At 29.2% G+C, this 24,269-nt stretch overlaps 1 protein-coding gene across 2 annotated transcripts in view; it reads right to left on the reverse strand.

Moving 5' to 3' along the window:
* The window catches only part of LOC111639464 (neurobeachin-like protein 1), a 111,009-nt gene that overhangs the window by 55,315 nt on the left and 31,425 nt on the right, over positions 1 to 24,269 (reverse strand). The window contains exons 9-14 of one of the 2 annotated variants that reach the window (XM_023385357.1): positions 23,816 to 23,940; positions 19,705 to 19,822; positions 16,937 to 17,085; positions 13,302 to 13,441; positions 5,071 to 5,277; positions 2,470 to 2,594 (exon numbers count right to left, since the gene is read on the reverse strand). In XM_023385357.1, coding sequence (XP_023241125.1) covers positions 2,470 to 2,594; positions 5,071 to 5,277; positions 13,302 to 13,441; positions 16,937 to 17,085; positions 19,705 to 19,822; positions 23,816 to 23,940 — 864 coding nt within the window. Of the gene's footprint in view, positions 1 to 2,469; positions 2,595 to 5,070; positions 5,278 to 13,301; positions 13,445 to 16,936; positions 17,086 to 19,704; positions 19,823 to 23,815; positions 23,941 to 24,269 lie in introns of both variants that reach the window. The other variant, XM_023385358.1, reaches the window with a different exon arrangement.

A 24,269-nucleotide genomic window follows, 5' to 3' on the forward strand; every position in this document is an offset into this window, starting at 1 on the left:
CTTTTCTCTCTTCTTCACGATTTTTCGTAAGTAATTAATAGCATTGTAATTGTAGAGACCCCGAAGCCTCAACCTGGTTTGGATGCCATTCTAAGACCGTCGTTCTGACATCCTCCCACTTCTACAAATAATCTCTAATAACAGATATTGGCATTAATCCTCTTTTTCGGAAGAAAACGTATCTCGTCGAGTTTCTTGGTGTTCTTCATTCGAGAGTTCTTGGCATTCTTCCGTCGTCGGATCCGTTTTAGGTTACATTATGAACTCTTCGATGACCTGTTTACCTGTTACGCCATATTGCCCAGCAACATTAGGAATCTTCTGCTCACTCTCTACCTTTGCTATTATACTCTCACCTTTCGAAAAGAAAAACAGACGCAAAACTTAATGAGTGCCTACCCAACAGTCTCGTGAATACACGAAAGAATTGTTTTGTCAGAAAAATAAAAGGCTGGAATTACAAGGGAGAATTTCAAAGTTCAGAGGAATACTATCCGATCGGTATATACTGACTTGAGCGTCGATGTCAATGTCTCCCACACTCTGAAAAGTTTCAAATTGTTGCCCGAAGACAAGGGAAGACCAAGCGGTATTCATTATTTTACGTCGCTTCTTCTTGTGTTTGTTCTGTGGGGTGTTCGTTATCTGATCACGTGTTCGTTGTCTGAACATAAAAATCCATCGCGAAAGTGTTCGTTATCCGATCTGTTCGTTAACTGATCACCCACTGTATATATTTTAAAAACAAAGATGCCAGTTACATAAAATAAAAAATTATTAAAACATATACATACATACAAAATGTATATACAGTAGAACCTCAATTATCCGGATTATTCAAAATAAACAAAAATTTTACGAATTTGCTGATTTGCATTCGGCAAATAGCGACACTGTTTATGTACGTGATGGAATGCATAACTGTTAGTACCGGTCAGTAGTTGTCCAAATTTAATACGAACGTTTGTTTCTTGAAAAGTTGATCATAATTTAATTTCAGTATTTATTTTTAATATTACTGATATGTCATTGAAAAGAAAACATGTTGTGTTGTATTATCATTAAAGACAAATTGGATATAATCAATGCTTTGAAACGTGGTGAGTCTGGACGTTCATTATATAATAGCAAGGTTGATGCCGAAGTTTTAAACACGAAAACGTGTATGTCAGACGTTCAGCGCCACTTTCCTGTAAGCCTAGAAGTTTGACAATGGTATTTGGAATATCGAGCATGATTCCACTGACTATCCAAACACCGTTGTCAAACTTCTAGGCTTACAGGAAAGCGGCGTTGAATGTCTGATGTACATGTTTTCACATTTAAAATTTGGTTTCAACCTTGCTAATAAACATGTTGTTGGAACATCAACGATCTCAGATATAAAAAAACAAAGTGAAAAAATTAAAGTTAAACAATAATTGAATTTCCTAATAAAAAAATACAGTAATTTAATATTGAAGCTACAGTATATGTAAATCTAGACAAATAAAAACTATTCATACTGTATGTACAGTACATGTCTTTCACTATCAATTATTATTTTTTCAATTATCCAGATTTTTCCTAATCTGAACTATTTCCACCTCCAATTAGTTTGGATAATTGAGGTTCTACTGTATATATATTTGTTAATTTTTGAAAGATAAATATCAACTGTCCTTGTGAACTTTCTGGACAATTGAAAGCTATGAGAAAGATGCCATAAACAAAATAAATAGTCTAATGTAAAAGTGAAATATTTATTTTGTTTTGATTATTAAATATAAATTATAAAAATAAAAATAACAGAGTATATGACCAAATTTCAGTGATTGTTTGTCAAATTTAAAAACAAAAATAAAATAAAAATATATTTAAAAAAATTCAAATTAACTGTATTTGACTGTAGTCAGATTTTCAGTGAATCAGATTTGACTGTATGAAAAATCTAATTCCAAACCATTAAAAGAGAAATAGATTTAATTTCCAATAGATCAAATGGAATAGCATCAAATTATTGCTTCAGATAAAAATTAAAATTAATGTTAAAGTTCTGATTAGATTTATTAATCAAAATTATAAAAATACAGTTGTCCCTCTATAGTCTGACGTTTTTTAATCCGACATGCTCAGTAGTCCGACGCACCTCCCGTCAAGGTACCCGTCCTTGTTACGTGTCTGCTTGCACAGAAGCATGTTGCAATGTGAATCTCCCCATCCAATTTTTACACGATGACACACATTTCGTGTGTTTTATGTGAGCAGTTCTGTTCGAACAGTTGGAGTAGAGAATATTGTAAGTTACTACTAGCAAAACAATGCGAAATATGTAATTATTTTCGGTAATCCGGACACTTTTGGTAATCTGACACACCTTTGGTCCCATACCTGTCGGATTATCAAGGGACAACTGTATTCATTGTCTATTAAATTAATTTAATTGCTATATGATAAAATTTATATAATCTTAAAAACAGTTTTACTTACTTTGTTTTAACTTCTGTTATATTTTTTGGATTCACAACTCCAATGGGCTTGCTTAAATCTCTATAAACAGCTGGATTATCAAGATCCAGTTCTGAAGATGTGTAATCCGCAAGAATCCAAGGAAACTAAACATATACATTAATAATTAAATTAAAAAATAACAACATTAATTCATTAATACTCTAGATCAAAAACTTACTGTATGCAACTGATAAGACTAACCATTTAATGTTGTTAAAAAGAAAAACAAGTTCATTCCTCACAATATCTACAATATTTTAAAGTTAGTTTCACAGAGACTAATAGAAAAAGTTAGCTTTTATAAATTAATAATAATTTAAACTAAACAGTACAAAAAGAATTTATGTTCATATTTTTTTATATTTTCAGAATTCCAAATCAGATTGTGTAGTCATCCTACTGAAGAAATGTTTTAATTTTATTTTTATTGAGTTTTGATGTGTATTTATCAAATATGCTGAATGCAGTATGTCAAGGAAGATCTGTGCAACATATTCCATTTTGCATATTAGCATAGCATATATCACACATACCTATAAAAATTTACAGCTGCATAAAAATATCATCTAGCAAAAAAAAAATTTTTTTTACATTCATAATAGGTGTCCTGTGGGATGAGACCTTGATGTTATTTATCTATCAATAGTTCCTTTTAAATATTACTCAATAGTTCTTACAAGTTCATTCTTACACTACACACAGTAAAAAATGTTGCAGATGTGATTTTCAAGTAATTCAATATAACATATTCTGACTTCAATTTGTTTTAAACCCTTTCCCACTCCTTTTTTTTTTAATTCATTGATTAGGCTTCAAGGATTGAACTCTAGATAATGTATAGCTAGGTGACATACCAATACTTTGAGTTGTTTGGGACCTGGTGAGAGTTGATTGTCTCTGCAAACCTGAGTTGCAAAAATTCAATGATGCCTTGTAAAAATTCATCAGTGAATTAAAATTTTATTATGTTATGACTCAACATTTTTCTTCAATTATGTCATTCTTAAAATTTCTATCATTTTACCAATTGTTGGAATCCAGATTCTCACAACATCAAGTTACTTAAAACAGTAGATTCAATCAAGTTTCATCTCATTAGTGAAGATTTACACTAATGTATGTAAATATAAACATTGTCAAATGTATGTAAATATAAGTATCAAAATAGTGAGTGGTATGATTAAAGAAATCATACAGACACTGATTTATATATTGTTATGCAACAGAAGCTCCATATTCAAATATTTTTTACCATTTTTCTTATTCTGAAGCTAAAACTCACTTATATGTGAAAAGATTAAGAAAAATAATGAAATACAGTAGAGCATCGATTATCCGACTCAATTGGTGACTCAGGTTGGTTGAATAACTGAAAAAATCGGATATCCGAAAAGAAGGAAAAAATACATTATTAGTATAGTATATTAGGATATCCCATGTGATTAGTATATTAGTATATCGCTATTAACCAACTTTGCATTGAATTTTCATTGATGTTTAGCCTAACAAATTTTTTTAAAATAATAATCATAGCTATTGTATCGTTAAAAATTATTTTAAAATTATTTTATTGCTCACAAAACAAACAACCACTCATAATTAGAAAATTAAGTCTCGTTTAAATATTGGCCTCCCTTCAATGGTCGAGCTGTTGATGCCAGCTAAAGCACGCAAAAATTTAACAAAAATAATATTAAAGTAGCCAAGATATAGCTAAATATTGTAATGCCACATCACTAGCGGACATTTGAAATTTGCAGACTAGAACAGTCGGTTAACTGATGTAATGGTTAATTGGGGGTCGAATAATCAATGCTCTACTGTAATGAATAAAGAGACAATTTTTAATGATTATCTTAAAAACATATCTGTTTGTATTTACAAGTAATAGCTAAGACCAGTTACGTTTAAAGTCATTCAATACATCTGAAGGATAATTTCAAATTAAAGAAAAAGAAATGTTTTGCATTATGTAATGATTACAAGTGAAGAGCCTAAAATTTAAGAAAGAAATCAAAGAGTGTGTGACATTTTATTAGAATTCTTGTACAAACTGTTGTATGAATTGAACTGAATTCATACAACAGTTCCTAATATTTTAAAAAAATATAATTTGCATGTATTTATCTTTCTACTAATTTTATCTTTAGTTTGAGATAAAATAAATAAAAAATTTATTTGTGTGAAAATGTAACTTTATTCTAGTATTATTCATTTTTTCAATCTCTAACTTTCTTTCTTCAATATTTTTCTTCTTCCCATATTCACAATAGTTTTGCAGAACATAATTCCCACAAATACAGACCTTCTATTATAATAATTATTTAAAATTATATATTTATACTAAAAATTGATAACATATAAAAATCAGAACTAATGTTTTCTTATGCTATATAGAAATAAATAAATGAACTAATTGTAAACTATATTTCAAGTTAAATGAAATTTTCTTAATAAAAACTAATTTAGTTTTAAAATTTCTTTAATAGAGAACAATTGGAATTCTTGAAAAATACTTAGCTTTTTATTCTTATACATTTATTAATTTATTTTAAAACATAAAAATCAAAGTATACTTACTACGGGATATTGACTTAAATCATTGTAGGTTCTCCCAGCAATTGTATTTAAATGCATTAAGTATTCAAAATTACTTATTTCTCGTTGTACCCACTTTTGCATCCATCCTGATGACTTCAGTAATTCTGCTGGTGTTCGAATTCCATATGAATAAATTAAATTAGGAGGTCGTAAACCTACAATGCGGCCATATATTTTGTTTCTTTTCTAAAAAATACATTAATAATATAATAAAGTTTTATTAATTATTATTATTAATAAATTAATAATTTTATTCATGAATGAATGAGACATTTTTTAGATATTTATTACAGAGAAATTAAATTATAAAAATGCAGAGACAAAATCTTAATATTAATTCATAGATTATATGAGTTTAAATGTTTATTTTACATTAACATAACTATAACTATATTTATAACAAAGTTAAAGATAAACACAGATAATAAAAAACAAATCTACAAGAGAACGTCTGAACAGAATGAAAATTTAACATTAACAGAATCTCCAAAATAATGGAATAAAAATTATATATTCTTCATATACAAGGTTCACAATAAAGTAGTAAGTCACTCAAATAACTTTTGAATGAAGAATCTAAAGCTATAAAAGTAAGGTATTGGTATAGTAAACTGACCATGTGCTAGATGACACTGATGGCAGGATTCCTAATAGTAAGTTTTGAAAGTTATCATTTGTATCTCAAATTATGAGAGATATAGAAAAATGGTAAATGAGAAAGTTGTAGAGCATCATTTAATTAGTAGGAAATGACATTTCATAGAAACAGTGTGTGCAAATAGAAGGCTTGAACTCTACACACCATACCATCATTTGCATATGAAAAGTACAGTTAGTCTTAAGATAGGTGTGACAAGACACCACAGCTGCAAATAATAACTCAAATTGGCAATGTGTAAACACTCATCAATCATTAAATAGTCCTTTGAACAAAAGACCACAACAAACAATGGCTGTACAAATGAAAATTTATTGCAAGGTGTTACTACTATATGATGAATGTAAATGAAATGCTAGCGAAATGCATAGCACTATGCCATAAGATTTCTACTGCCCCACATCCAACTGCATGGACCATTTGTTTATTTGTTTGATGGCTAAGAGAGACTGGTAATATTGCAACAAGGCTTTGAAGCAGGAAATGGTTCTAGCTCTGCTCCAGATGATTTTTCTGACTCCAGCTAAACATTTAATTTTTAAGTATACAAATGTTTGAAATAAGAGTACACATTATTCAAACCATTTTATTTTGTTTATTTATGTATAATCTATATGCAATTTATATAAAGCAAATGAAACATACAATAGAAATAGATCTTTTGATCATTTATAGCAATATGTGATTTTAGCATTATTCTCAGATAAAAATTATAATTAAAGGGGAGGAAATCATAGAAAAGAGAATAAGATAACAATAAACAATTAACTAATAACTACTATTTGCCAATTATTTATTATTATCATGCCTGCAGCTGAATGAAAAGTGGTTCAGTTTGTTTTTAACCTGTCCTATGTTGATCCCGAAAATTTTTGGGTTGACCTCATTGACCTGCGTGGGCGATCCCGAATATTTCCGTGTTTACATTGGAATGTTTCTGATACTAGATGTCACTTTGCATCACAATTTTTATATTAAAACGAACTTTTTAATATTCAATATATATATTTTGCTTGTGAAACATAAAAAAATAATTTTTTATGATACAGTAAACACAATTATTATTAAAAAAAAAAATTTTAGGCTTAACATCGATGAAAATTCAACATGGCGTCACAGGCAACAAATAAAAATTTCAACATCAAATAGGTTAATTACCAGATTATATTAGAAAGATTAAAACAATATATAAAATTAAAATAAAATTCACATTGTAACATTTTAGTTATTATTTAAAATCTACTAAAATACAGTGGTGCCTTGACTTACGGGTTTAATTCGTTCCGTGACAGAGCTCATAACTCAAATTACTCATACATCAAATCAATTTTCTCCATTGAAATGAATTCAAATGCATTTTGGACCCACCAAATACGGCAATTTTTTTGTTACATGTTTTTTAAATAAGAAAAATGTATTTATAAACAATGATTATTGTATAAAAACACAGAAGAATGTACTGCAATAAACTGGTTTTATTAAATATAATGTACAGCATTTACCTTGGATGTCAAATGACTTTGAGATGCTGATGGAGGTGAAGGAGAAAGGCTGAACTAAACTGAATCTTATTTACTGATTTTTGCCCTTTTTGCCAAGCTTTCCTCACTTTCATCCACAGGGATTTTCAATAAAAACCTGTCCAATGAAGTCTGTTTCATCCCCCCTTTCAGAATGTTTCCAAAAGGAGTTAGGTAAGTGTCATTAAATAGCACCATCACATGCCCAATTGCAACTTTTTCTGGGTGTTTCTTTTAAATAAAGTCTGAAAGTTTCTCCCACATTCCCAACATTTCCTTTATCTCACTTGCAGAGATAATCTCCTCCGCTTTACCTATTTCTTGCAAAACCTCAGTGTGCTGCAGTATCTGTAACTCCTTTAGCTCATCCATTGTCAGTTCTTCAGAGTGCTCCTCAATGAGCTTGTTGATGACACCTTCATCCATGTCCAGGTCCATGAACTTGCCAAGGGTGACAATCTGCTCCACCACTGCTGCTTTGGGTTCAAGTCTTTCAAAGTCCATTTCAGACACAACCTCAGGCCACAGCTTCTCCTATGCAGAGGTCAAGAGGTTCCATGCTCTTTGTAACACCCTGCAAAACCATATCAATAATTCTGAGGCATATCACAATGTTATAGTGGTCCTTCCAGAACTCTGAAAGGGTGAGGTTTGTGCTCTCCATCACCTCAAAGCAGCAGCAAAACAGCTTGCATGGTGAAGAGCTTCTTGAAATTAGAAATCACCTGCCAGTCCATGGGCTGCAGGATAGGGATAATGCTGGGTGGAAGGTAGTAAACCTTTATAAACTCGAACTCTTCGAGGATATCATCTTTGAGGTTAGGTGGGTGAGCAAGTGCATTGTTCAGGACAAGAAGAGCTTGATTGAGTAGGTTATTTTTCTGGATGATACTTTTTAACGTCAAGACCAAAGATCAATTCACCCATTCAACAAAGAACTACCTGGTGACCCACATCCTTGGATTTACCTTCCACATAACCTGCAGCTTTTCTTTCAGAATCTTATGAGAAATAAAGGCTCTAAGGTGTTTTCTGAATGATAAATGAGCAGTGGCTTAATCAGTCACTGATCACATTGGAATACAATATGAAAGTTAGCCTATCCTTCATGGGTTTGTGGTCTGGAATCCTCTTCTCCTCTACCGTTATATAAGTCCTCCTTGGCATCTTCTTCCAGAAGAGTCCTGTCCCTTCACAGTTGAAGACTTGGTGGGGGATGTATCCTTCAGCTGCTATAATTCTGGCAAAAGGTTTGAAGTAATCCTCAGCCGCCTTCATATCCACGCTTGCTGCCTCACCATGCCTGACAACAGAGTGAATACCAGTCTTCTTTTTAAAATTCTCAAATCAGCTCCAACTGGCTTTAAACAGCTTTCCCAATGCCTCATTTGTTGAAGTGCCTGGGGTCTGCTGCAGCAAATCAGCATAAATAGCTCGTGCTTCTCACAGATTATAGACTCCATCATGGTATCTCCTGCAAGCTGCTCCGCCATCAACCACACCATCAGCAGCTTCTCCATATTTTCATGGATAGATGTCCACTGTTCAGAAATTATTTTAACGCCCTTGGCTGGCATTATAGCCTTTATTGACTCCTGCTTCAGTATGGTGCAGATCATAAAAGTGCTACACTTGTACTGCATCATCAAGTTGACTATACCCACACCTTGGTCATGTTTTGCGATAATTTCTTTCTTTAATTCAATGTACATCACCCACTTCTTCTCAGTACTGTCTTTCACACTCAGTTTCTTTAGACCCATGGTTGGAAAATGAAGTTTTGCAAAAGTTTTGCAAATGTTGCAGCATTTGCTGCATAGATTAAGAAAGGAAAGATGGAAAACCAAGAAATGAGAGACAGTGGTGCCACACATAACATAGAAGTGAACAAATGCCTATGTCACTTGATCACATTTTTCTATAAGCTAGCCCAGGGGTGGCCAACAGTTTTTGCCCCAGGCCAAATTTGAAAAAAAAACTTTTTTCATGAACCAAACCAGAGGCTGCCATAGGAAGATTTTGAGGTGGTGCGAGATCTCATTGTGATGTCACCCCATAGAGACTAAATTGTACATAGAGATTACAGATACATTTTTCACATTATCATGCTTTATCAACATTCTATGCTATACTCACGAGATTTGCAATGGAGGGTTAACTCTAAACGCACAGTGAATTGTTGACCTTTTTTCCTTCTTTTTTTTTTTTTTGGTGTCAGAATTTTTCATTGAACTATTCGAACTTGAGTAGCTAATATTGAAAGATTGATCGCGGGCCACATGAATTCATTAGATGGGCCGTATGTTGGCCATGCCTGAGCTAGCCTGTCAGCCATTGAAAGAGTAACGAAAATGACAAATAGTTGAAAATGGAAAAATTTCCACAATATTGTCTTGCATGCTTCTTTCCCTTGACATTAGTGGCACTGCCTCAAATATTAGTACACCACATACCGTATGGCAGTTTTCAATCTTCTTTTTCTTAATCTATGGTTTGCTGTGGCATTTGCTGCATGGGGTAGCTGAAGCTGGCTCATAACTGAAATTTTAGCTCTCAACTCAAAGCAAAATACTGGTTGGAGATGGCTCATATCTCAAAAAACTCATTAGTTGGAACATTCATAAGTCAAGATACCATGGTATTGTCTATATTATTTGATACTAACAGATAAGCCTGGCGTTGCTTGGGCAAAAAGTAATGATAGCGAAGATCAAGATTATTACATTACAGCCAATCTTACCCGTTTTCATAGAATGCAAGAATTAGGTTCCCCTGTTTCCAGACTAATTAGAAAATTTTTAGATGGGTCTAAAATTATGTTCGATTTAACACAAAAAACCGCATCTGCACCTGTAAATCTTGCACGTTGCTTTCTCTTAACACTTCCATTGTTGAAGCCTTAATCCTGTCCCTTTTCCTGTAGGGGGATTTCAAAAAATCCCTTGTTAGTGTGTGTTCTCGTAATGCACCCTAACTGTGTACCAAATTTCAAGTTTCAACTCCTAACCATGCTGAAATTCTCACGATGAAATGCTCATTTCTACGCTCACCATCTATAGTAGGATAAATGTACTTACTATGCCACAAACCTTTGCGGGAGTATATTAAACAACTTCCCAAAGTTTCATGGCAATCGGATAAATAAATGGTGTAGTAATGCATGAAGGACAGACAGACATACATTCATTTTTATATATACAGATAAATTAATTTTTTTAATTCTGAAAAAATAAACAGGATATGCCAAGAATATGTCACAAGTAATGTGTCAGAAATACAAGTTATTTTAAAAATTTTGTGAAATATAACCAAAAGTTCTATAATACAGGTCATCAATCTCTTATCCAAAATTCTGAAAACCAAAAGTTTTCTCATGGAGCGAGGTTTACAAGTCAGGCATGTCTCTGCTGATCACAGATATTTTGTTTATGTTTAGGTTATTTTTCAACTTAGAAGACATTGAAAATGTCAAAAAGAGCTGCAGATTTCCCAGTGAGAAGTAGAAAAGAAAGAAGTATCTGTCATTACAGTAGAGCGTCGTTTATCCGAATCAATTGGGGACTGAGGTTGTTCGAATAACCGATTATGTATGAAAAAATATATTAACCTATCCCATGTTAAAATTTTTCTCCATGTTGCGTGTCACTTCACGTTGAATTTTTGTTGATGTTAAGCCTAACGTAAACTTTTTAAAATACTAATCGTGGCTATTGTATCTTTAAAAATTATTTCTTTATTTTTTACAAACAAAATAAATATATTGAAAAATATAAAAACAAAAAAAAAAATTATATTTTAGAAGTTAATCTAGTATCAAAAACGTTCAATTCAGCATGACACATAGTCCTCAGAAAAACACCACACAAAAGTGCCAGTGCTGCCAGCTAAAACACACACACCAACAAAAAAATATTGGAGTAGCCCAAGATATAGCCAAAGATTGCAGCGCTACAGCACTAGCAAAAATTTAAATTTGCAGATTGGAATGCTTTTGGTTAACTGACGTTTCAAATAACTGGCTTTCGGATAAACGATGCTCTAATGTATTGATAGCACATAAAATAGAGTTATTGCAGATGCTTGATCATGATGTATCTGTGTGGTATCTTAATAAATATTGTGGTGTGAGAACTATAATCATATATGACTTAAAGAAATAGAAAGATAAGCTGTTGAAGTTTTACAGTGACAGCAATGACCAGAAAGTAATGAAAAATAGAAAAACATTGTATAAGTCAAAAAACAAAGATCTTGACTATGTCACGAAAAGGTCATTAAAAACTGTGTAGTCAATTTAAGTACTTCTAGTACAGTGATGGGATAAAATACTGTTTGTCAATTCATGAATTTCAGATTTAACTAGCATTATCAGTGATACCAACTTTATAACTGACAAGGAAACACAAGTATGTATTATTTTTAATTCAAGTCTTATAGGAGTGTGTTATTTTTCATAAGAAATGATCTAGAAACAAAAATGACAAAAATGGTTTGTTACCAAAACACAAAGGCTTGAATACCCTGTGGTGGTCATTTTGCTAATTAGTGATACTCTAGGGAATCCTTACTTTCATAAATGCCAGTATATAGTATGTGAATACAGTACTGCCATTCCAAAATCCAAAAAATTCCAAATTCTGAAAAGTGTCTGGCATCAAGGATTTTGCATAAGAGATTGTTGACCTGTATTTGGAAGTGAAAAGCTCAAAACTTTCTAGTGAATAGCTGTAGAAACTAATACCTAAGCAAAGTTAAAAAACAAAGAAAACAAATTTGGAGCTAAAGACAAGAATTTTTTAAATATGTGGCTCTGAAAAAAATGGAAGTTCTGACTAACTCCAGCTTGAATGCTGTGATTGCAGTTCATCTTCAACGGGTTCAACTTAATAACTACGTATGCAAGTGCAGCCCAACCTATTTGCATTATCCATTTCTATGAAATGTCATTTTCTACTATTTCAATGATGTTCTGCAACTTTCTCATTTACTTTTTTCTGTATCTCTCATAGTTTCCAAGATAGAAATACTAACTTCTAAATTTTACCATTAGGGGTGCTGTTGGTCTCATCTGACATCACATGGTCACTTTTCCATACAAATACTTCAGTATCATGACTTTTTTAATTAATGAAGATATCTGGAGCTATTTGGGTGCCTTAGTTACCTGTATAATTTCTTTTATATTAATTGAAATGCAAAGAATGCAAATTAAAAATTATATTTAATCTCTTATTTACCTACAGTGTATGGTAGATTGTTTTAACTGTTTTAAAAATGATGATATTTTTCAGATTATTGTCAACTAAAATGCAGTAAAATTTTAAGTTCTTAAAGAAATCTGAAAATTATCATCTTTTCTAAATTTGTTTTAATTTGTCGACAAATTAAAACAATTTGTCTTAAAGATAAATATTTTTAGGTTATTTATTTTACAATCCTATTACGATCATAAAATAAGTAATCAAAAAATTTGTCAATGACATTATGACAAAAACAGCACAAGTGTCAAAACTTCAAAGTTTTCAGATTTTTCAGTAAATGATAATAACTTTTCCTATCAATAGCATAACTAACAAAACTCGTTAACTAATTTTCTTCACTTAATTTTTGCTTAAATACAAATGATCTAATTGCACACATGCTACTTTAATTAAGTGAAGCACAAAAATTATTTTGCATATCTTATTTTATTAGGTCTTATTTTTATGTAATGAACAATAAGATAAAAATTTTATAATTATTTTCTACTTCATTATTGATCTAGAATTAATAAAATAACTTTTGTAAATGCACCTCTGTTCAATAAATAGTATAAATTTTAAATAAAAATTTATTTATTTATGCCAGTTACACTTCATAATTGATATTTTATCACTATTAATGCATAATTGATAACTATATGAAAGTATCAGAGATATTCATATGTGACTTTTTTATATTGAAATAGTCACAGTATTAAAATTACTTATAGTTAATCATTAATTAAAATATAAATTCAAATTTTTGTTGCCAATTATTTTATAAATACTTACAGAAGCATTAAAATTCAGAAAAAAATTTGTCTGGTCAATTAAAAAAAATTCTAATGCTGATCTTCGTAAATTATATCTTCTTAAATGTATTTCTCTCAAATGTGCCAAGGAACATTTAAAATCATGTCTCTCTGTTTGATCTACTAAATAAAATAACAATGAAAAACATTTAAAAGTTTCATTTTAAATTTATTCATTTACATAAATTATTAAATTTAATATAATAATACAATAGTTTTGAAAAAAAATTAAATATAACCAATTTTCTATTTTATGTTATTCATTATTATAGAGATTATTAATACAATTTATGTAATAAATTCATAGTAATTTTTTATTATCATAAAAATTATGAATTAAATATTAAGAAGTCCATTACATTAAAACAATATACATTGGGTGATCGGTTAATGAACATAATCCGTTTCAAGACTTTGTTCGCTATCCGAATTTAACTGATTATTGATTTACCATAGATTTTTGTGGGAATTTGATTAATTCGTTCTGGAGACTCCAAAAAATAAAAAAATATATATATACTTTCTTACTATGTTTCTTTATATGTAATAATAAAAATATATATATACACAGCCTTGCATTTTTATTATTCACATTTTTTCTGTTTGTGGGGATTAAAGAATCTGTCTAATGTCGATTGCTTTTCTCTCTTCATGATTTTTCAGAAGTAATTAATAGCATTGTAATTTTAAATAAAATTAAAAATTAATTTAACATGTTCAACGGTAATATATGTTTAATAATAATATAATAAATATAATTACAACTTTTAACAAAGATAAAACTTTGCTTCAGTCCTTCTTTCCATTGTTTGCACCATCCGCAGTTCATAAAATCATAAAACTCACAGAGATAACCTTTCCTTTTAGGCTACTGCCTCCGTAGTAAAAAAATGTAAAGTATGATAAAAGTGTCATCTGGTGTCCTAACACAATCACAATAATACATTTTAAATAAAATTAAGTTTTGTGATTTGTGAAATAAAAAATGAGTTTTGTGATTTTATGAACTGCAAATGGTGGAAACAACAGAAAGAAGGACTAAAGCAAAGTTTTATCTTTGTTAAAAGTTGTAATTATATTATTATTAAGCATTGTAATTGTAGAGATCCCCAAGCCTATTAACCTCAACCTGGTTTGGATGCCGTTCTAACACGTTGTTCTGACATTCTCCCACTTCTTCAATAGATCTTTAATAGCAGATATCATCATTAATCCTCTTTTTCAGAAGAAAACATATCTTGCTGAATTTCTTGGTGTTCTTCATTCAAGAGTTCTCATTCTTCTGTCGTCAGATCCGTTTCAGGTTCCATTATGAGCTCTTCAATGTTTTTTTATTTCTCAGATGTGATTTTTGTTACTCCTTTAGCTGCATGAGTCTTCTTGATTATACTGTATCTTTCTTAGATAAGATTGAACTGCAGCCTACTGTAGACCTGTTCAATCCATAGTGCCCAGCAACATCAGACATCTTCTGCCCACTCTCTACCTTTGCTATTATACTCTCACCTTTCAAAAATAAAAACTGACACAAAACTTAACGAGTGCCCACCCAACAGTCTCACAAATACTATAAAAAAATTGTTTCTGTCAGAAAAATAAAAGGTTGGAATTACAAGAGAGAGTTTCAAAGTTTGGAGGAATAAACAACCCAAAGCATACTCAGCAGAAAATAATAACTTAATCAACACCTGATCACTCACTGAGAGATTTATTCTTAAAACAAACATTTTCAATCCAATCAACAGATCATCATTAGGTTAATTAGAACACTTCAAAAAATAGAATAACAAGTTCAAAATACAAAATATAAATATTAATAACTGATAACATATATGCTATTAATAGCCAAATAATGTTTTTAAATAATAAAATTAATACAAATGCTGCTAATACTAAACATAAAATAAAATGGTCAAATATAACAAACAAATTGTGAATACAAAATATTAATACCTCTAACTTAATAGACAAACCATTAATACTAAGTATTAATATTGCTTATTAAATTATACAGAGTTTCTCTACTTAACTATACAGAGTTTTTACTACAAATATTATTAAAGTTCCTGCTCTTATTTAAAGTTTTTAATTGCAAACGTCCATGCGGAAGGAAGTCCCTCTACATCTCTTGCGTTGATGCAATTCCCTTTAAGTTTGCTTCTATAAATTTCTAATTTTTCAGCCGTTCTTGCCAAAGTTGGGGAGTGAATATGTTTCAGGATATCCGCTTCATTCCATCGTACTATTGTGGTATTATTAGAACCTTTTCTAATATCATATCTGTGCTGTTTTATCCTTACACCTAGGTTTCTAGTAGTAACCCCAACATATTCTTTATTTATTCCTAACATCTGATTCTCATATGGGATCTTATATACACCCGACATATCTTCTTTTTTAACCACCCATTTATCATTTATAAGTATTCTGTACAAATTCGGAGCTCTTTTTAAGACCATCCTTGTATCTTTTTTATTTGCGATTTCTTTCATAATACTTCCTAAGCACTTGTTGTACGTAAATTTTGTGTATGTAGATAAACCTCAACCAGATACTACATCTGTACCAACTTCTAATTTATTGATAATCCCCTTTATGACATTTCTCTTGTAGTCCAATGCTTCTGCTACCTGCATGATTCTTTCTATTTCTGCATCCTGTTTGGAGGAATACTATCCGATCAGTATATACTGGGAGGAGCGTCGATGTCGACATCTCCCATGCTCCGAAAAGTTTCGAATTGTTTCCTGAAGACAAGGGAAGACCAATTGGTATTCATTATTTTACATTGCTTCTTCTTGTATTTGTTCTGTGAGGTGTTCGTTATCTGAACATAAAAATCTTTCGTGAAAGTGTTCGTTATCCAATCTATTCATAGTCCGAACTGTTCGTTAACTGATCACCCACTGTAGTTTATTGAAGTGTAATTTCATAAACATTTGTTAAATATACTGTATTAATTAAAACCTAATTGAATTATAAACATCTATTAATATGTTAAATTCATTTTCATTAAAGTCAAAAATAATTATCTACAATTTTTACATTATGATAATAAACATGGAAATGTTTTATTTATGAATTAAGTATTTGTTTTATTTTCCAATAATTGCTACAATACTGTACTTCACATTACTGTATTTTCAAAATGATTATAGATTATTATAGACACAAAAGTAAAACCATTTGAAAGTAATTAAAAATAATGCAATTTAAAGAAACAATGCTTGAATCATTTGTTACATTGCATATGTCTAGGAAATATTTGAATTCTCATGTATACTGCATCCATGATTCAGCAATACTGATTAAAATTTGTGAGGTTTACTCTTTGAACTCAAAAGAAACTGTTGCTCACAGATTGATATAGAAAGTACATAAATCAAGCACATCAAAAAAATAACATTGGAAGATAATTTTTTAAATTTTTAATTAACATATTTTAAGTAAAGTAAACTAATATAGAGTTTTTAAAATTCTTTTGTTATAGTAAAAAGAATGTCATTGTAAATAATGAAATTTATGAAAACTTCAATATTTTAATATTAATTAAATCAAAAAGCTATTCTAAGAGTTGATACATTACTTTTACATGATTGTATTAATTTAACCAACCTTCTTCTTTTACTGGTGATAAATCAAAGAAATAAATATTTGTAGTAGTCACTTCAAATTTTCCTTTAATTGCAGACATTAAAGTTACAAGTTCACAATCTTCTGATATTATTGATTTCTCTTTTCCAGCAGTATCTGGGCCTTCAATCCTACAAGAAACAGAATTTAACTTTAATTAGATTTAAATTTATTAAAATTTAAAATATGATTAGTAGTAGTAAATTAATTATAATTGCTAGTATAAAATTTAACTATGCATTGCTAAATCTATAAGTAATTGATAAGTACAGTAAAACCTGTTTAAACTGGAATCACACAATAATGAATATTTTTTCCCACTTTGGAAGGTTTCTGTTTTAAATAGGTTTTAGTATTATTTTCTTTTATTTTTTTTAAATATAAAAAGTACACAAGATATGAAATCTCTATTATATACATGAACATTTTTATTACTAGGTTTAATCCAACTAAAGTGATAAGTGATTCCAATTAAAGATGGGAGTATTCGAATGCACAAATTTAGAACTATTCAACTGCAAAAAATTCTTGTACTGAAGAACTTGTACTAAGCATTTGAATACTTGGAGGATACAATCCCTATTAGTTCATAGGATGGCAAACAAGCCAATTTGAGTTTGAAAAACTAGTGTCTTGCTCTACCATCAAAAATTCTATTCACATTATGGTAATACAGAGACCAAGTTAATTTTAATACTCTAATTTTACTTCAATCTCTATAATTATCAACATGTTAATCAACTTATTTTTGAATACTCAGTACTAGCTAATTATTAAATACTCTGTACCAGCCAAATTGATGTTATAAAATTGAAAAGGGAGATTTTCTTCAATTTTAGATTTTGAAATCTGTGTATCAGATTTACCATAAGAATTTAAAAGCTTTTAGAATTAGATTCTGTGAATGTCCTTGTTTGGCTCAATGAATTGAAAACTTTCTTCTACAGAAATAAAATATTTAATCAAAGATATTCACTTACTGAAGTTTGAGAAATTGAGAAGTAAAGCATTAGAAGTTTTGTCCAAATGTACCAGGAAAGAAGGAACATACACTTAAAAGAAATTGTACAGAATTTAAGTAGAAGGATCTGAAAACTTAACGTTAATGAATGCTGATAAGTCCAAAGAAATGGTATTTATAAAGAAATAATAATTGTTATATTAAAAAAAATTTTAATTTTTTAATAAAATTGTAAACTGAACAGATGTAAAAAAAACAGATTGGTCATCTTATCAATCATGAAATGAAAACAAATTGATTTGTTAGTTGAAATCAGAATGTTACAATATAGACAAAGAAAATATGTTAAAGAATTTTATAATTTTATATATAAAATTAAAATATATAAAGTAATGAAAACTCTATACAGTTTTATATATGTTATAAAAAATTTGGAAATTGTTTATCTTCATTAAAAAAAATTTCTCAAAGTAAACCAGTTTTTAATTATAAATTGTCATTCAAAAACAACAACACTTAAACAGTCATTTTAACATATACAGTGCATTCACAAAAATTAAAGCAGTTAATACAGAAAAGTAGTAAGTTATTTAGCAGTTTCTCTATATCTTAAACAAAATCAATAATAGCAAATAGATAAATTTATATTTATTATAATTCTTATTTTCTTTTTTCAATGTCTATAAAACAAAAGTTTATGTATTTTTAAACACTACTTATAACAGTATTACAAAACAATATTTATAAAATCATATGCATAATTAGCTGGCTAGCCTCTGAATTTTAAAGTTAAAAAAATGAATAGTAAATTATTCATATATAATCAGAAACAATGATTTGCTAAATTTACATACAATTTTTCAAAAATAATTTTAAAAGTTTTGTATTTTCTTTCTAGATATTAGAAAATATGTTCCAGTTTCTTGCAAAGATCTAAATGTAAGGGAAAGAGCCAAAAAGTTTGCACTACTAAATATAAAACATTTAAAAATGATATATATTTATTTCTTTGCTTTTCTTTTTGATGCAGATTCTCCACATTTTGTCCACAATTTTGAACGTTGCTTGGATGCTTGTGTTATAATGAATCCAAGTTTCATCAGTTGTGACAAAGTGATTAAAAAAAAAAAAACTGAAGTTTTGCAAAACAGCAACAAATTGTTCTGAGACTTCTGACAGCAAATTGTTGTTTGTTTGTTTGTGAACAAGTATGGCAGCCATCTTGGCATATCCAATTCTTTATATAAAATATGAAGTACTTGTTCCTTTCAGATGCCCAAAGCCTACTATTTCTGAAGCCTTCAATTGCCATCTTCTAAAACCATGTTGTGTACTTTATCAAATAATTCTGGTGTTGTAACTGTTTTTGGTCATCCAGATCAATCATCTCCAAGCTTGTTCTTTTCTGTTTAAATTCATTTCCCATTTTCATATCGTAGTGTAGAAAGGGCAAGACTCATCCAATGTACCCTGCATATCCTTATAAATTTCCATAGACAACATTTGTTTTTCATGAGTATTTCATGAGATCACTGCACAATTTTCAATGTTTTCCATTTTCTTTTTTCCACAATAGCTGCTAATGGCTATTAAAACTATCATCAAATACAAATGATCCAATAAATTAAAAACTAATTTTGTCAGTCAGTTAAGTGACAAAACATAAACAGTTAAATTAATAAACATTATTTTTTTTTATTTACCTGTCCTCTATATCAGACTGCACAAACTTTTCAACCAACCCCTGTGTAATCAAACACAAGCAAAACAAAACAAAACATAAACTTACTGGCTTGTAGATATTACTTGCAAATCTTCATCAGCTAATGAATCTTCTTGCTGTTCGGAAACTACTGCTTCTCTTACTATTGGTGGCAAACTTCCCATACTAAATTTTTTAGCAGCTCCTAAAATAAAAAGTATTTATACTACTATATTTATCGAAAAAAAAAATATATTCTCAGATTAATATTTTTTTAATTTGGATATATGTGTAAGTTATTCATCCTCATATTATCATTATCATGATTATTTATATTCAATTAAAAAATGATTATGTTACAGTAAAATAGTTTATAATGTTTTCAAATATACTGTTTTTTTATGGCATATAAAATGCAACTTGTCAAAAAAAAAAAAAAAGTTGTCCTGCTTCTTATATTTAAAGTTGTGAATAGGCTAATGAATTCTCCAAATTGCTTGTACTGATATTTGTAGATACTGGGCATTTTAACTGAAATTTTATTTTCTCCTGTAGATAAGCCGTTCATTCATGTCAATTTAAATTTACCATATTACCAATTTAATACATAACATATTTTAATAGTAAATTTTAATTGTATATAACTTTTTTTAAATCTCCTTTTTTCCCCTGATAAATAAAAGTGTACATTCTAATTTTACTTTTTATATTTTTATTTTAAACCAGAATACAATAAAAATAATTTTTTGACCAGCAAATGTCTTAAATATACTAAGTAATTTTTCCTAAATATTCAGTGCTAGAACAGGAATGTGTGTTGTATACCTGTATGTATTATATGCCATAAAATACAGTAGTTAAATAAATTTGACAATTTTATAAAAGGAAATAATTTAACATGTTATAAAATGATTATATAAAAAGTTAGAAATTACCTTAAAATTTTTATTTATTTATTTTATACATTAAACCCTAGTTAAAAAGTTTCTGGAATTATGGTATAGCACTGTAATGGTAGGATATACGGAAATACTTAGTTAACCATCTTCAAAGTAGGGCTTTTCAGCGCACACAAATTTGTTCAATTGATCCTACCATTGTTGGAAGCAAAATTAGAAGGCTTTTTTTTTTTGGAATACTCAGGAGTTCGGCTATCACATCTGATTTAATGTCCACCAGGATTGTGAAATATATTCCCTTGAGATCTATTTTTAGCATATGAAAATAGCCAAAATTCATTTGGAGCAAGTTTCAGTAAGTTAAGTAGTTGTCAACAACAAAGTCTTTTGTCATCAGTAAGAAATTGCTGCATAAGTGATGAGTGACTGTGTGTGTTATCATGATGCAGAAACCTTCCATCCCTGCTACTTGTCACTGTTTTTTCAGAATTGCATCTTGCAACCTAAGCAAAACTTGCATATGGAAATGACCAATAATACTGTTCAGGCAGTACAAACTCAGGCATCAAACCATCCATGTTAAAGAATGCAATGAGCAGAACTTTTCTTTGGATTTCACAAAATGTGATGTCTTTGATCAGAGATACATTGTTATGTGCCACTCTAATGATTGTATCTTCATCTGAACCAGTTGAAGCTGTGAGCAGACATTGTCATCTTTCCCTATAACAGTGTGCATAAAATTTTATCTCTCCTTCATCATCTGGAAGGCAATTCCAGGAACTTCATGATTACTCATGTATTCATTCACTATCAACATTTTTTCTGAATCCAAACAAGATGTATATTTTACATTTAGTTTTCTACCATTCTTTTTCTTTATGTTCAATCCACACTTTAATTGATATTAATTAGATACTTTTATTTGAATCTATCTTGAAAGTTGATTTCTAATTCTCCTCAATATATATAATAACCTGATTTCAAAGAACTTGGATGATTAAGGCAAGTGATGTAATAATTGTTATTCTAATACATTATAAGTTCATTTCTCTTTTCATTGCTAAAAAGTGAATTTTGACAACTAAACAATTATTATTAATGAAAAGTGAAAACAGTGACAAATATTTCATTAGCAATGATGTCCTTTCCAATAAATTTTTCTGTTTTGCAAATTGTTTCATATTTTAACATGCTGAACTTTATCTCAGTGAAAAATATTTACCACTAATAGGAATAATTAATATTTAAAAATAAGAAAAATTTAAATTCTTTCTCAGCATTACAAAGAATATATTTTATAATTACATTCTTACAATTATTATAATTAATTTTGAAAATTTCTTTTCAATATATTAATGAATGAAGCAAGCATAAAAACAATTTGCTGTTATTCATAAATGATTGCTCATTGTTATTCTTATTTTGAAACCAACATTAAAAATCAAATTTGCTGTAAAAAATACATTATATTTCAAATTCTGCTTTCTTTTTTCCAGTGAAATATCTATCTGAAACAAGTTTAGAATTCTGTACAGTAAATAAGAGCTAAACAATCATTCTCAAATTCATAACATTGAAATTATTTTCTATTTGATTTTTCTGACTTTGTTTTAACATTTATTTTGTTAATATCATTTTATAAACAAAATAAAAATAAAGTGATATGATTAATAAACTTTTTCATTTGTTAGGCATTTGTATTGTCATTAGTGAAGTTTAGGTGGTTCTTCTTAGAGTTCTTTTTTTGTTTCACTTACTTTTTTTATTACACTTCATTGTAGATGTAATTATAAACAACATTTTAATGCTTAAGATGGTACATTTTATACCTTCCAAATCAGTGATTCCCAAACTTTTTTGAGCCTTGGTTTCGTAAAGTTATACCCAACATCCCCTAACCCATTTTCGCTTATGTAAGAAAGGGTTGGAAATATTCTTAGGAAAACTTTTCTATGAACCTCACACTTTATGTCCTTACTGAACATTGTTCTCAATGTTCTCAACATATGAAAACCATTAAATGCAATGTTTCTTCTTACCTGTTTAACAGAGGAAAAGGAAAGGTTGTCAGTGATGCCAACCTTTGCCTATGATCACTGTTCAATACCCTGCTGCTCACTTGCTTCTTTTTGTCCCTCTGGATTTACTCACTGCCCACAGGAGGGAGTAGCACCCACTTTTGGAATCACTGTTCTAAATTATAAACAAGTATCATGCTATCAACATCTGCCCCAGATATGCAGGATATATAGTGGGATAGGCTAATCAAAGTTTTATTTCTTTTCTAGTAGTTTTCTGCAGAATATAAACCATCCTTGACAACTTATAATCCAATAAGTTGTCAAGGATATCCATATAAAATTACAGTAATTGTGTAATTAAAAACAACATGTAAAATCTGCAGCCAAAACTAAACTGTGCTTTTTCATCCACATAATTTATTGGAAACATTTGAGATTTTCTTAAAAAAAACCATCCTCAGATTTACTATACAGGTGAATTAATCAGATGATAATATTAAATGAAATCTTTGATATTACGATGACAAAGTTAATTTTGATACAAATTAATCAAGATAAAAATTTATACAATTTCCAAGTTATATAGTAATCAAAATATCAATCTTCTAAATGAGAATTATAAGCAAAAGTCATAAATAGATCTGTTCTATGGATCAATATTCACTAGTAATTTCATTTAAAATAATTTGAGCAACTTAACTTAGCAACAAATGATCATAAAACTTCCATTTCAAACATAAATCAAAACTTCTATTAATTAAGCATTTAAATACTGTCTTTTGCAGACCTGATTAATTGAATCTTTGGCTTGTGCACTAAACTGAGAAGGGGAAAAACTTCTAATCTTCTGAGTTGGATGGCTTGGACATATGAAATGAAGTTATTTTTTGAAATTTGTTGAGAATATCTATAAACAGTTCTCAAATTTAAGTCGATTGAAACTACTAAAGCATAAAATCTGTATTTCTGTTAAGATTCTTGCTTGAAAAAGGCTGTGAACTAGATGACAAAAATATACAGTTATAAAAAATGAAAAAAATAATAATAATACAATTTGTTTCATGATATTTCCACTATTATTTAACATTTGGTACTGCATATTCTATTTTTATTAATTTGTTATAATTAAGCACAACACAAAATCACATAAAATTTATTAGCAACTTGATAAAATAATAAAAAGAAAAAACATAAAATAGATTTGGTTTAAGCAAAGTTCAGATTAAATTCACTATATTTTTCTTTTTTAAATAGATTTTTATAATAATACCCTACCTTGATTGTCTCGAAGTCTACTAGCATTATGATGGTCATCAAAGTTATAATTCAGAACTAATTTTAATCTCATACGATAAATATTTTCATGATGAGATAATTTCCAATAATGAATACGAGGGTCCCTATTACAAAAATTTAATATTTAAATATAGTTATTGATTTATCTATATTATATATTTTGCATTAAATTTTTACTGGAATTAAACATTTTAAACAGATTTACAAAAAACAATAAAATTTTACAGTGAGAAATTAATTAAAATCTAATTAAGAAAAAATGTTTTCATGAATTCCTCCATCAACATTATTTTTATTATCAGAGTAAGTAAATCAAAGTTAGAAAAAACTATTTTTATTAATAAACTATAACTCCACAACCAGACAATTAAAATTATGAGATATGGAGTATATAAATAACTATTAAACAGCATTCAAATATTTCAGATAGTAC

This window comes from Centruroides sculpturatus, unplaced genomic scaffold, assembly GCF_000671375.1.
Source record: "Centruroides sculpturatus isolate CEXI.00-Female unplaced genomic scaffold, Cexi_2.0 scaffold1356, whole genome shotgun sequence".
In the NCBI taxonomy this organism is placed as follows: domain Eukaryota; kingdom Metazoa; phylum Arthropoda; class Arachnida; order Scorpiones; family Buthidae; genus Centruroides; species Centruroides sculpturatus.